This window comes from Scylla paramamosain, chromosome 11 (assembly GCF_035594125.1).
Source record: "Scylla paramamosain isolate STU-SP2022 chromosome 11, ASM3559412v1, whole genome shotgun sequence".
Lineage (NCBI taxonomy): Eukaryota > Metazoa > Arthropoda > Malacostraca > Decapoda > Portunidae > Scylla > Scylla paramamosain.
The window spans coordinates 27,393,523-27,405,962 of NC_087161.1; the positions used below are offsets into that span (position 1 = coordinate 27,393,523).

Below are 12,440 nucleotides of genomic sequence, written 5' to 3' on the forward strand. Positions count from 1 at the left end.
ATTAGCCCCCGCCGCCTCCCGGGAACCACTGAGCCAGTGATAGGTGGCCAGCACCACGGCGGCGTCCTGCAGGTCGTCGTCTGGCCGCGCCGCAGACCCGCACCGGAATACCAGCTCCCTGGGTAGCAGCGTCCAGCGCAGCACCTGGCGCTCCCACTGCTCCACCTGCTCCAGCGTGGCGCACACCACCAGCGTGCGACGTCGCATGACGGTGGCGGCAAGCACACCCACCAACGTCTTGCCACTCCCGCACGGCAGCACGACGCAGCCACTCAGGAAGCACTCGGTGGTCGGATCCACGAGTGCCTCCACGGCGTCACGCTGGTGTGGCCGGACCCTGTGCAGCTCGCGTGGATTCATCCTGAGCTGCGTGGTGAACAGGGTTGCCGCTGCGGGCACATGCCTAATGTAGCAGCTGTACTGAGGCAGTCTGGAGGTGAGCTCCAGGCACGCATCGCCCTCTGCCTCGCCCCATGGCTGATGCGGGACGTCAGGTGTGGAGTGACGGCAGCGTTTTCTGTTGGGAAACACAACGTACGGACGATGGAGGTAGTCTTCAGCGATGCCCGCGCCGCTGAGCCCTTCTGCCATGCCTCTGGTTGTCCGTCACCTTGATCCTTACTTCCAGCAATGCTACAGATGTTCTGCTACCTTCTCTCAGCACGCAGGATTTGGTCACCGAGCTGGGCCTCCCTCGATCCAAGACGCGGGAGCAGTGCTTGCGATGGAGTGCTGGCTCTTCTTCCTCAGTGAATCGTTCTAAGTACAAAAAAGCCTGCCTTTCAAGACCCTGCCTCCAGTACCGATGTTACTGACACGGCCTTCACGTGGCCCTGCGGCAGTCCCAAGCAGGCGCTGCGCGTCGCTCTGCTCCCAGTCTGCAGCTTCACTACACTACCCCGCCACTTCTGCTGGATGGAGACTGGTCTGGAAGATATATTTTCTACACTATCGACACCGACGACAATGACGAAGACGACGACGAAAAAGAAGAAGAAGAAGAAGAACCTACAAGACACCTTCACATGAGCGTCTTCTTTTCTTTTCTCCCTTACTACAAAACCTTACGATTAAAAACCAACGAAATCTGAAAAGGCCGTTCAGATAAAAATTCAAAGCTACAATCAAAGGAGAAAGAGAAACCAAAGGATGAAAATAAAAGAGAAGAGAGTTTAAACCGTAGCGAGGCAGGGAACAGATACAGAAGAGAAGGCAAGGTAGGAGACAGAAAGGAAGGACAAAAAGGATCAAGCAATACAAGGAAATACCGAAACAAGAGGACAGGAAAGCAAAACAAGAGGGCAAGAGAAAGGATGCAGCTTCAACCAAGACTGAGAGAGAATAGATAGAGAAGAGATAGCAAGATAGGAGGAAGAAAGGAGAAGAGGAGAAAGCAAATCAAGGGAATATCAAAACAGCAAAGCAAAACAAGAGGGCAAGACAAAGAAAGGGTACAAGTCAGGACTGAGGGCAGCGGATCAGGGAGGACCAGCTGGCGTGACGCACGGTGGCAGGTCGTGTGTACGCTGCTATCTGTGTGCGGGTGTGGGGCGGTAGCTGGGGGGGGGGGGCGGATGTTAGTTCGTGTGGCTGTTGGCTGGAGGAGGAGGAGGAAGAAGAGGAGGAGAAAGAGGAGGATTTCACTGTTTGGGTGTATGGTACTTCGTGGAAAAAAGTACATGAGGGACACAAAGGAAGAACAAACAGCTGGATACTAAATGGAGGAGGAGGAGAAGGAGGAGGAGGGAGAATTCGGTTATTGAGGTGATGGTGGTGCTGATAAGGCCTACCTGAGTCGTCTCCACCAGTTTTCTCAGCCCCTTGCTGCTGACTCTGCACAGGGGCCATGTTCATCCATGCCTAGAGAACACTTCGCATGTATGGGAGAGAGTTCCACTCACACTCCTCTTCTAGACAGGATCAAATCAAAAGCTTATCGTCTTATTATCTCCCCTCCTCTGACTGTCCTCACCTTTCCCCTCTCTCTCTCCCTTTCTGCCATACAATCTGCATTTCTTTCTGTTACTTTTTTTTCACATTTTGGCCACGTTCTTCTCAGTCCCAAGGCAGATTGTCATTCAATTTTGAGAGAGAAAGAGAAAAAATAACGTGTCTTCTTTTTCTTCTTCCCGTTCTTCCGTTTTTTTTTTTTTCTTTTTCTTTTTTCTTCATCATCTTCACCATCTTTTCCTCCATCATCATCTTTTTCTTTTCTCTCCTGATCGTTTTCCTTGTCCCTCACACACACACACACACACACACACACACACAAACACACACTTAAAAAATAAATCTAGTAACTGGTTTCATTTAGGCTATGTTTAAGTTTACATACAATTTTTTCCCTTCAAGAATATGCTCAGTTTTTCTTTTTTTCTTTCTCTCTTGTCTTCTTTCTTTCTTTCTTTATATATTTTCTTATTCATTCATTCATTTCCTATTTCAACTCCATTCATCATAATTTTTTACTTATCTTACTCATTATTACTTTTCGTTCACCCTCTATGAAACCACACAGAGACAAAGAGCAGAGAGAGAGAGAGAGAGAGAGAGAGAGAGAGAGAGAGAGAGAGAGAGAGAGAGAGAGAGAGAGGCTTAGTAACTGATGAAAAAGACGGGCGGGCGGGTGTTTACTTACGTACCCCTGCGCAATGAGGTCAGTCAGCGCCTAAGCCCCATACACAGGGATGAGATGAGTGTACGGCGCCCTGCACTCGTCATTTCCTGGTGGGGGGTGATGGGGTGGTGTCAAGTGGTGCATTTGGGTCTGGGAGTCAGTTGCTGCGTCTCTTGTTTTTATGCGCAGGGGAAAAAAGAGGGGGACAAGGAAAACGATCAGGAGAGAAAAGAAAAAGTTGATGATGGAGGAAAAGATGGTGAAGATGAGGAAGAAGAAAAGAAAAAGAAAAAAAAACAGAAGAATGGGAAGAAGAAGAAAAAGAAGACACGTTATTTTTTCTTTCTCTCTCCAAATTTAATGACAATCTGCCTTGGGATTGAGAAGAACGTGGCCAAAATGTGAAAAAAAAATAATGGAAAGAAATGCAGATTGTGTGTGTGTGTGTGTGTGTGTGTGTGTGTGTGTGTGTGTGTGTGTGTGTGTGTAGAATCCTAGTACATAATCCCTCTCTCTCTCTCTCTCTCTCTCTCTCTCTCTCTCTCCTCCTGAGGTGACCTATATACCCTCAACTCAAGTTATCTCCGCGCCTTTCAATCGCTACCAGATTAACACTATCGATTACGCACACACACACACACACACACACACACACACACACACACACACACACACACACACACACACACACACACACACACACAGCCTGCCGATGCCTGATAACATACGCACACACCGTCACCACTCACCACCACCACCACCACCACCATCACCACCATCATCACCACCACCACCACCATAGACTCCACTACCAACATTGCTATTATGAACAACCATCACTACCAGTATTACTATTACCACCACCACCACCGCCGCCGCCGCCGCTGCAGCCACCACCAGAAGGGGGCCGCGAGGTGTCGTGTGCCGGCGTGGTGGTGCCGCGTGGAAGGCGTTCACGCGGCACATGGTTACGAGGTTCATCATTCTGTTATCAGTGTACACGCAGCGCCATACACACAGAAATAGATAACTAAATAAGGTAAATAAACAGATGAATAAGTAAACAAATGAAAATCTTCCCCTAGTTCTATTCCGCAGCGCCACACACTAAGGTAAATGAATCGGTAAATAAGCAGATGAATAAATGAATAAATAAATGAAGAAAGAAGCAAAATTCCTCTGTCTAGTAATGTTTCACTGCCTTCCTGTGACTTGAACTGTCTTAAGAAATGACTACCTCCGTGGCTGAATCGGCTGACAAGACTACAACAATTTTCCATAAGCTTTTTTTTCTTTTTTTGGAGCGGTGGTTGAGCGAACTATCTTTGCCTTCATTTTCTTTAATTTTTGTATCAGTTCAAAGTTTAAAACAGGTTACTCCAAAATCAAACACCAAATGAAAATGGAGTAAAAAGGAAATAATTTCCCCCCCCCACCGGCAACCAACGAGGGTCACCTGTGCTGGCCAGGTGACCCAGGCAAGTGACACAGGCAGGTGACCCAGGCAGGTGACACAGGCAAGTGACCCAGGCAGGTGACACAGGCAAGTGACACAGGCAGGTGACACAGGCAAGTGACACAGGCAGGTGACACAGGCAAGTGACACAGGCAGGTGACACAGGCAAGTGACCCAGGCAGGTGACACAGGCAAGTGACACAGGCAGGTGACACAGGCAAGTGACACAGGCAGGTGACACAGGCAAGTGACACAGGCAGGTGACCCAGGTAGGTGACACAGGCAGGTGACACAGGCAAGTGACACAGGCAGGTGACCCAGGCAGGTGACACAGGCAGGTGACACAGGCAGGTGACACAGGCAGGTGACACAGGCAAGTGACACAGGCAGGTGACACAGGCAGGTGACACAGGCAGGTGACACAGGCAAGTGACCCAGGCAGGTGACACAGGCAGGTGACCCAGGCAGGTGACACAGGCAGGTGACACAGGCAGGTGACACAGGCAGGTGACACAGGCAGGTGACACAGGCAAGTGACCCAGGCAGGTGACACAGGCAGGTGACCCAGGCAGGTGACACAGGCAGGTGACCCAGGCAGGTGACACAGGCAGGTGACACAGGCAAGTGACCCAGGCAGGTGACACAGGCAAGTGACACAGGCAGGTGACACAGGCAAGTGACACAGGCAGGTGACACAGGCAGGTGACACAGGCAGGTGACACAGACCTCCACACTGGCCACGGGTACCAGGCTGCACCTGAGTGTCATAAGCTACAAAGGCATTGTTACTGAACTCCCTCTTCCCTCCACCATCTCTTAGCCCTTCTAACCTTCAACATTTCCTAAAACGGAGAAATCATAGCAAAAAATGATAAGTAAGCTAACTAAAAGAAAGGTGGTCCACACTTCCTCCCATCAGCAACTCAGTCCCGCAGAGAACAACTCGTTCCTGAAAAGCGCTTGGTACAACACACATCTCTGCCTCCTCACTACGACGCATGTGTTCCCCCCAGCAGCTGAGGACCTGTCGTAACCACCCGGCTGTCACGACGCCCCAAGATGATGAAAGGGATACCTCCATAAGGCCGCTGCTGGAGTCAATAACCTGTGCAGGCAGAAGTACACAGCAAAAATCCCCAAAGCGAGTCTTGCTTCATGCGGCGCCAGCCTGCTGCATCCCTAGACTCGTAAGGACATAAATATATAAGAAAAATAAACAAGCTGGAAAAACACATTAGGTTTACATGTGACGGTCCTTGTATGAGACATGCCCACCTATTTTCACCTATCATCCCCATCCATAAACTTGAATAATCTTGTAAAGCTCCCTATTGTCTCGGCTGTAACAACCTGCTTATTGAGTCTATTCCATTCACCTAGCACTCTATTTGAGAACCTGTTTTTTCCCTAAGACTTTTTTTAAGCCTAATCTCATGCAGCTTGAACCAGTTATTTCTTGTCGCATCCTGACTGCTGACCCTGAGGATTACGTAGCGGTACTTATGGTTAATGCAAGGACGCCGAGTCCTTCAGTGAGGCAGTGAGGGGCGAAGGGCAGAGGGGGGCATACGTGGCACTTCGGGCAGGGGATGAGGGGTGCGCTGTGACGCAAAGGAGTAGGGGAGTGAAGGAGGGGAGTTCAAAGAGTGCCAGACTTTCTTTTAGGCAGGGTGGAATCAAAAGATTTTCGTCAACTTCTCTCCTTTAACTAACTGTCTTCAGCCTCTTTCTCATCGCCAACTTCTCTTCTGATCTTAAGACTGTGTTCTAACAGCTGATTTTGTAGGTGTACTATATAAGTGTCCAGTTCCATACTTTCAAAAAAAAAAAAAATTTGAATGTGTTATATATGGTTTTGAAGTGCCATCTTTCTATAAATTTTCGGTCTAAGAAAAAATGTTGCTTTTATTATTCTCATATTTCTTGGAATTTTTTAATAAAACTTGAATTTTTTTTTTTTTAAATATGCAAAAAATATATAAAATTAAAATAAAATATTTTTGCTTTGACCATATCCAGGAAAAAGAGTTGAAAAACATGACAGTTTTGAACTTTCAAAATCCCCAATAAATATGTGTTGTGGGCATTTTTATGCGTCAAAAATATAATTTTCCAAGAATCGCCGTTTAAAGAAATACGACTCTGTTTATGCCATTACTCAGGAAGCACAAGTCCAACATGCATCAAACTTTGGTCATTTTTTCTCTGCCTATAGGCCATTTGGTAAACAAAAAAATGGTTACTCTAGCTTAATAGTAAAGGAATTTGTAGAAATACTTGTTACGGGCCTTTGCCGTAGCAATTACCTCACCACAAGGGTTCCTCGGCACATAAGCTTCAAGAGGAGGTGTTTACTAACCAGTGGCGGGCCCCTTCCCCACTCTTCACTTATGTTCCTCGCCAGGGAGAATTGACGTTTGCCATTTCTCTCTCCATGAAGAATTAAAATACCCTGCTCCTGTAGTCTGAATCACCAAGTACCCTACGTTTCTTGAAGAACATCTTTTCTAATCAAAACCTGTTCCTTCTCACTTCCAAGAGATGGAGAGGACACAGACACATCACTGAGAAATTTTTCACGTATTGAAAGAGGGCTTTTATTTCTACTAAAAGGTGATGAAGGTGGTGGAGGTGGTGGTGGCGGTAGTGAGGAATCTGAAGGTTGCTGTTCATTCTTCTTAGCTTCACGAGTCCTGGCAGCACTCTCTACCTTCTTTTTATAAGCAGATCTTCTTTTCATTGTAGGATAATGAGAAACGGGCAGTATATTAGAAAAAGGCAGATAACTTCAGTGTCTATTGTTGGCGCCGCATAGGTCAGCGGGAAACCTTCTTCCCCAACCGATCATGTTTAAATGCGTTTTCTATGACTTAGTCAAAGAGAGAACGATGCTTCGAATGGGATATTACATGATTTCAATTTTTATTTAAATAAAGAGGGGAAAAAAAAACAAGAGAAAAAATACTAGGCGGCGGCATTTAAATTACTACCTAAACATTGACCTTTAAATTGTTAGAGGGATAGTTTGATGCACGCAGGACTTATCAGGCGATAGATAAAGACCTAAACTTTATAAAAATGCAATAATCCTTTTTTTTTTATTATTATTTCTCGGGTTAGAACCCAGCCTGAATAACTGCATGCCACCCCTCCTCCCACGGCCTCGCGGCACAAGATTTTCTTCTCTGTCTCACCCCTATTCTGTTCACCTCTCTAATGCAAGAGCTAACCAGTATTCTCAATCACTCATCCCTTTCTCTGGTAAACTCTGGAACTCCCTGCTGCTTCTGTATTTCCACCTTCCTATGACTTGAATTCTTTCAAGAGGAAGGTTTCAAGACACTTATCCTGTAATTTTTGACTACCGCATTTTAATTTGTACGGGGACCGGCACCTCAGTGGGCCTTTTTTCATTAGTTTTGTTTCCCTTGGCCGGTACCCCTCATATATCAAAAATAAAAAAAAAAAAAAAGAATGGGGGACCGAGGATGTGCCACAGTGAGGGGGAATGGAGTACAGTGTCGGTGGAGGAGTGGCGGGGCGTGGTGCCGTGTGGCCGTGAGGTGCCGGGCGGCGTGCAGCAGCTGGAGATATTTAGCGAGATGGTTTGGGCACAAGGAACACAGTCAGACCTTGTCCACCGCCACGTAAGTATACCACCCCCGCCCTTATGGCTAAATCTAATATAATTTCCATTGTCTTATGAAAAGGTGGAAGTTTGTGGAATGCGTACACTGTGGTGGTGCCCCGCTGATGGTGACTTACCTCTCCGCAGCATGCATCCACACGTGCTGACGGGACTGCTGCTGCTGATGGCGGCCTCCTGCATGGCCATCCCGGTGCCTTTGGAAGGTAAGAACCGAGTATTAGTGGTGATGGTGTTCTTGTTGTTGTTGTTGTTGTTGTTGTTGTTGTTATAGTTATATTATTATTATTTTGTGGTAGTAGTAGTAGTAGTAGTAGTAGTAGTAGCAGCGGTAGTATTAGCAACTGTTATTGTTGTTGCTTCACGACAAACAACCCTCAAAGCACCACGGTCCACCTGAACAGAGCCTAAACAAAGCCCCTTTCCTTCAGGTGAATACGACCTCAACTATGTACTGAGCAACCTGACGTCGCTGTGGGAGAAGGTGGAGAGGGTGCAGCATGACGTGGCGGACCATCGACACGGCGACCCTCCCCACGACCAGGTGAGGGGCGAGGTGACAAGTAGATGGACCATTCTAAGTAAACACACCATTTAAAGTAACCAGACCATCTACTGACTCTTTACTGACCATCCCCTGTGCCTGAGTCCCTCCTTGCGCCCACAGGTGACCCAGGAGGTGGACAAGCTGCAACACGAGATGCTGGTGCACGCCTACCAACGCCCACACGAGGGCCACAACGACCACCACAACTCTCAGGCACTCCAGTGAGTACAGTGCAGAGAGAGAGAGAGAGAGAGAGAGAGAGAGAGAGAGAGAGAGAGAGAGAGAGAGAGAGAGAGAGAGAGAGAGACTTCCCTCACCCAGTTCATCAGGTGTAAACTCTACTTTCAGACATCTGGAGCACTTCCACGAGCACCACCACGACGACCACAACCACCATGGTGGCGACGACCACCACGGCCACGACCACGGCCACGACCACGGCCACGACGACCACCACGATGACCACCACCACCACCATGGCGACGACCACCACGACCACGGCCACGACGACCACCACGATGACCACCACGATGACCACCACCACCACCATGGCGACGACCATCACGACCACGGTCACGACGACCACCACGACGACCACCACCACCACGATGGCGACGATCACTACGGCCACGACCACGATCACGACCACGGCCACAACGACCACCACCACCACGAAGGCGACGACCACCACGGCCACGACCACGGCCACGATCACGGCCACGACGACCACCACGATGACCACCACCACGACGATGGCCATCTCGACCATCACCACCACGATGGAGGGCATGAGCACGACCATCACCACCACGGCGGAGACCACGACCACTCGGCAGACACTCACGAACATGAGGGACACGACCACAGCAAAGACAACCACCGACACGACGATGACTCAGACAACGAAGGCGAGGCACACGACCACTCTGGAGACACCCACGCCCATGAAGGGCACGACCACAGTCACGATGACCACCACCATGGCGGCCACGACGACCACCACCACCACGACCACCACCACCATGGAGGCCACGACGACCACCACCATGGCGGCCACGACGACCACCACCATGGTAGCCACGACGACCACCACCATGGCGATCACGACGACCACCACCACCACGACGAGCACTACCATGGCGACCACGACGACCACCACCACCACCATGACGACCACAGCCATGGCCAAGGACACGACCACTCTGGCGATACCCACAACCACGAGGGACACGACCACAGCCAGGACTCCCACCAGCACGAAGACAGCCACCACCATGAACACGACCACTCTGGCGACACCCACGACCACGAGGGACACGACCACAGGCAGGACCATAGTGAACATGGCGAAGGGCACGATCACTCAGACGACACCCACGACCATGAGGGGCACGACCACAGCCAGGACTCCCACCAGCACGACGACAGCCACCACCATGAACACGACCACTCTGGCGACGCCCACGACCACGAGGGACACGACCACAGGCAGGACCACAGTGAGCATGGCGAAGGGCACGACCACTCAGACGACACCCACGACCATGAAGGGCACGACCACAGTCAGGATTCCCACCAACACGAAGAGGGACACGACCACAGCCACGACCACGACCACCACCACCATGACGACCACCACCACCACGACGAGCACCAACATGGCGGCCACGACGACCACCACCACCATGACGACCACCACCACCACGACGACCACCACCACCACGACGACCACCACCATGGCGGCCACGACGACCACCACCACCATGACGACCACCACCACCACGACGACCACCACCACCACGACGACCACCACCATGGCGGCCACGACGACCACCACCACCATGACGACCACCACCACCACGACGACCACCACCACCACGACGACCACCACCACCACGACGACCACCACCACCATGACGACCACAACCATGGCCAAGGACACGACCACTCTGGCGATAACCACAACCACGAGGGACACGACCACAGCCAGGACTCCCACCAGCACGACGACAGCCACCACCATGAACACGACCACTCTGGCGACACCCACGACCACGAGGGACACGACCACAGGCAGGACCACAGTGAGCATGGCGAAGGGCACGACCACTCAGACGACACCCACGACCATGAGGGGCACGACCACAGCCAGGACTCCCACCAGCACGACGACAGCCACCACCATGAACACGACCACTCTGGCGACACCCACGACCACGAGGGACACGACCACAGGCAGGACCACAGTGAGCATGGCGAAGGGCACGACCACTCAGACGACACCCACGACCATGAAGGGCACGACCACAGTCAGGATTCCCACCAACACGAAGAGGGACACGACCACAGCCACGACCACGACCACCACCACCATGACGACCATCACCACCACGACGAGCACCAACATGGCGGCCACGACGACCACCACCACCATGACGACCACCACCACCACGACGACCACCACCACCACGACGACCACCACCATGGCGGCCACGACGACCACCACCACCATGACGACCACCACCACCACGAGGACCACCACCACCACGACGACCACCACCACCATGACGACCACAACCATGGCCAAGGACACGACCACTCTGGCGATAACCACAACCACGAGGGACACGACCACAGCGAGGACTCCCACCAGCACGACGAGAGCCACCACCATGAACACGACCACTCTGGCGACACCCACGACCACGAGGGACACGACCACAGGCAGGACCACAGTGAGCATGGCGAAGGGCACGACCACTCAGACGACACCCACGACCATGAGGGGCACGACCACAGCCAGGACTCTCACCAACACGACGACAGCCACCACCATGAACACGACCACTCTGGCGACGCCCACGACCACGAGGGACACGACCACAGGCAGGACCACAGTGAGCATGGCGAAGGGCACGACCACTCAGACGACACCCACGACCATGAGGGGCACGACCACAGCCAGGACTCCCACCAGCATGACGACAGCCACCACCATGAACACGACCACTCTGACGACACCCACGACCACGAGGGACACGACCACAGGCAGGACCACAGTGAACATGGCGAAGGGCACGACCACTCAGACGACACCCACGACCATAAGGGGCACGACCACAGTCAGGACGCCCACCAACACGACGACGGCCACCACGACCATGACGACCACCACCATCACCATCATGAGCAGGACGCCCATGACAGACACGGCCTCCACGACCTCGAAGACCAATCCAAATTAGAAGAAGCTCCTTCCCCCGCCAGTTGATCAGTGTACGCGCAACCCAAACACAAAGTAGATAACTAAGATAAATAAACTAAGATAAATAAGTAAATAAATGAAAATCCTCGCTTATTCATCCCGCAGCGCCAGACGCGAGAAGATAAAATGAATAGCATGAGTAATATAGGCAAATGAATATATAAATAAAGAAGCAAAGTTACTCTTTCAAGTAATGTTTCACTGCCCTCCTGTGACTTGAACTGTCTTAAGAAACGACTACCTCCGTAACTGAATTGGCTGACAAGGCTACAACAATTTTCCATAGATTTTTTCTGTTCTTTTCTTTCTTTTTCTTTTTTCTTTCTTTTCCTTCATTTCCTTTGTGTCCTTTAAATTTTGTATCAATTCAAAGTTTAACACAGGTTACTCCAAAGTCAAATAGCAGATGACAATGGAGTAAAAATGAAATAATCTACTATGGGATATACCAGTGCTCCCTCACCCACCCCCCACTTAACCCAACCCAGGCGGGGCACCTGTACTGGCCAGGTGACACAGGCAGGCGACACCGGCCTCCACACTGGCCACGGGTACCAGGCTGCACCTGAGTGTTATAGGCTACAGAGGCATTGTTACTATACTCTCTCTTCCCTCCACCATCTCTTCGACCTTCCAGTCTTCAACATTTCCTAGAAAAGAGAAACAATAACAAATAATAGTAATAATAAGTAAATGAATTCTTTCATAAACTCTTTCAAGAGGGAGGTTTCAAGACACTCATCCTCCGTCATTCGACTTTTCCATTCTTTTCTGCTCTTTGTTAAGCCTAACCTCATGTAGCTTGAACCAGTTACTTCTTGTCGCATCCTGATTACTGACCCTGAAGGTTACGTAGCGGTTGATGCAAGGACGCCGCGTCCCTCAGTGAGGCAGTGAGGGGAGCAGCCT

At 50.8% G+C, this 12,440-nt stretch overlaps 2 protein-coding genes across 2 annotated transcripts in view; one reads left to right on the forward strand and one right to left on the reverse strand.

Moving 5' to 3' along the window:
* The window catches only part of LOC135104642 (general transcription and DNA repair factor IIH helicase subunit XPB-like), a 1,560-nt gene extending 969 nt beyond the window's left edge, over positions 1 to 591 (reverse strand). Inside the window, exon 1 of the mRNA XM_064012173.1 lies at positions 1 to 591. This exon is cut by the window's left edge and continues 969 nt beyond it. Within this exon, the coding sequence (XP_063868243.1) occupies positions 1 to 591 (591 nt within the window).
* Positions 592 to 7,771: 7,180 nt separating this feature from the next.
* Positions 7,772 to 11,721, forward strand: LOC135105150 (sarcoplasmic reticulum histidine-rich calcium-binding protein-like). Its single transcript, XM_064013204.1, has 4 exons — positions 7,772 to 7,925; positions 8,151 to 8,263; positions 8,387 to 8,487; positions 8,615 to 11,721. Exons 1-4 carry the CDS (start codon positions 7,799 to 7,801, stop codon positions 11,535 to 11,537), a joined length of 3,264 nt encoding a protein of 1,087 aa, XP_063869274.1. The 5' UTR covers positions 7,772 to 7,798; the 3' UTR covers positions 11,538 to 11,721.
* The last annotated feature ends 719 nt before the right edge of the window (positions 11,722 to 12,440 follow it).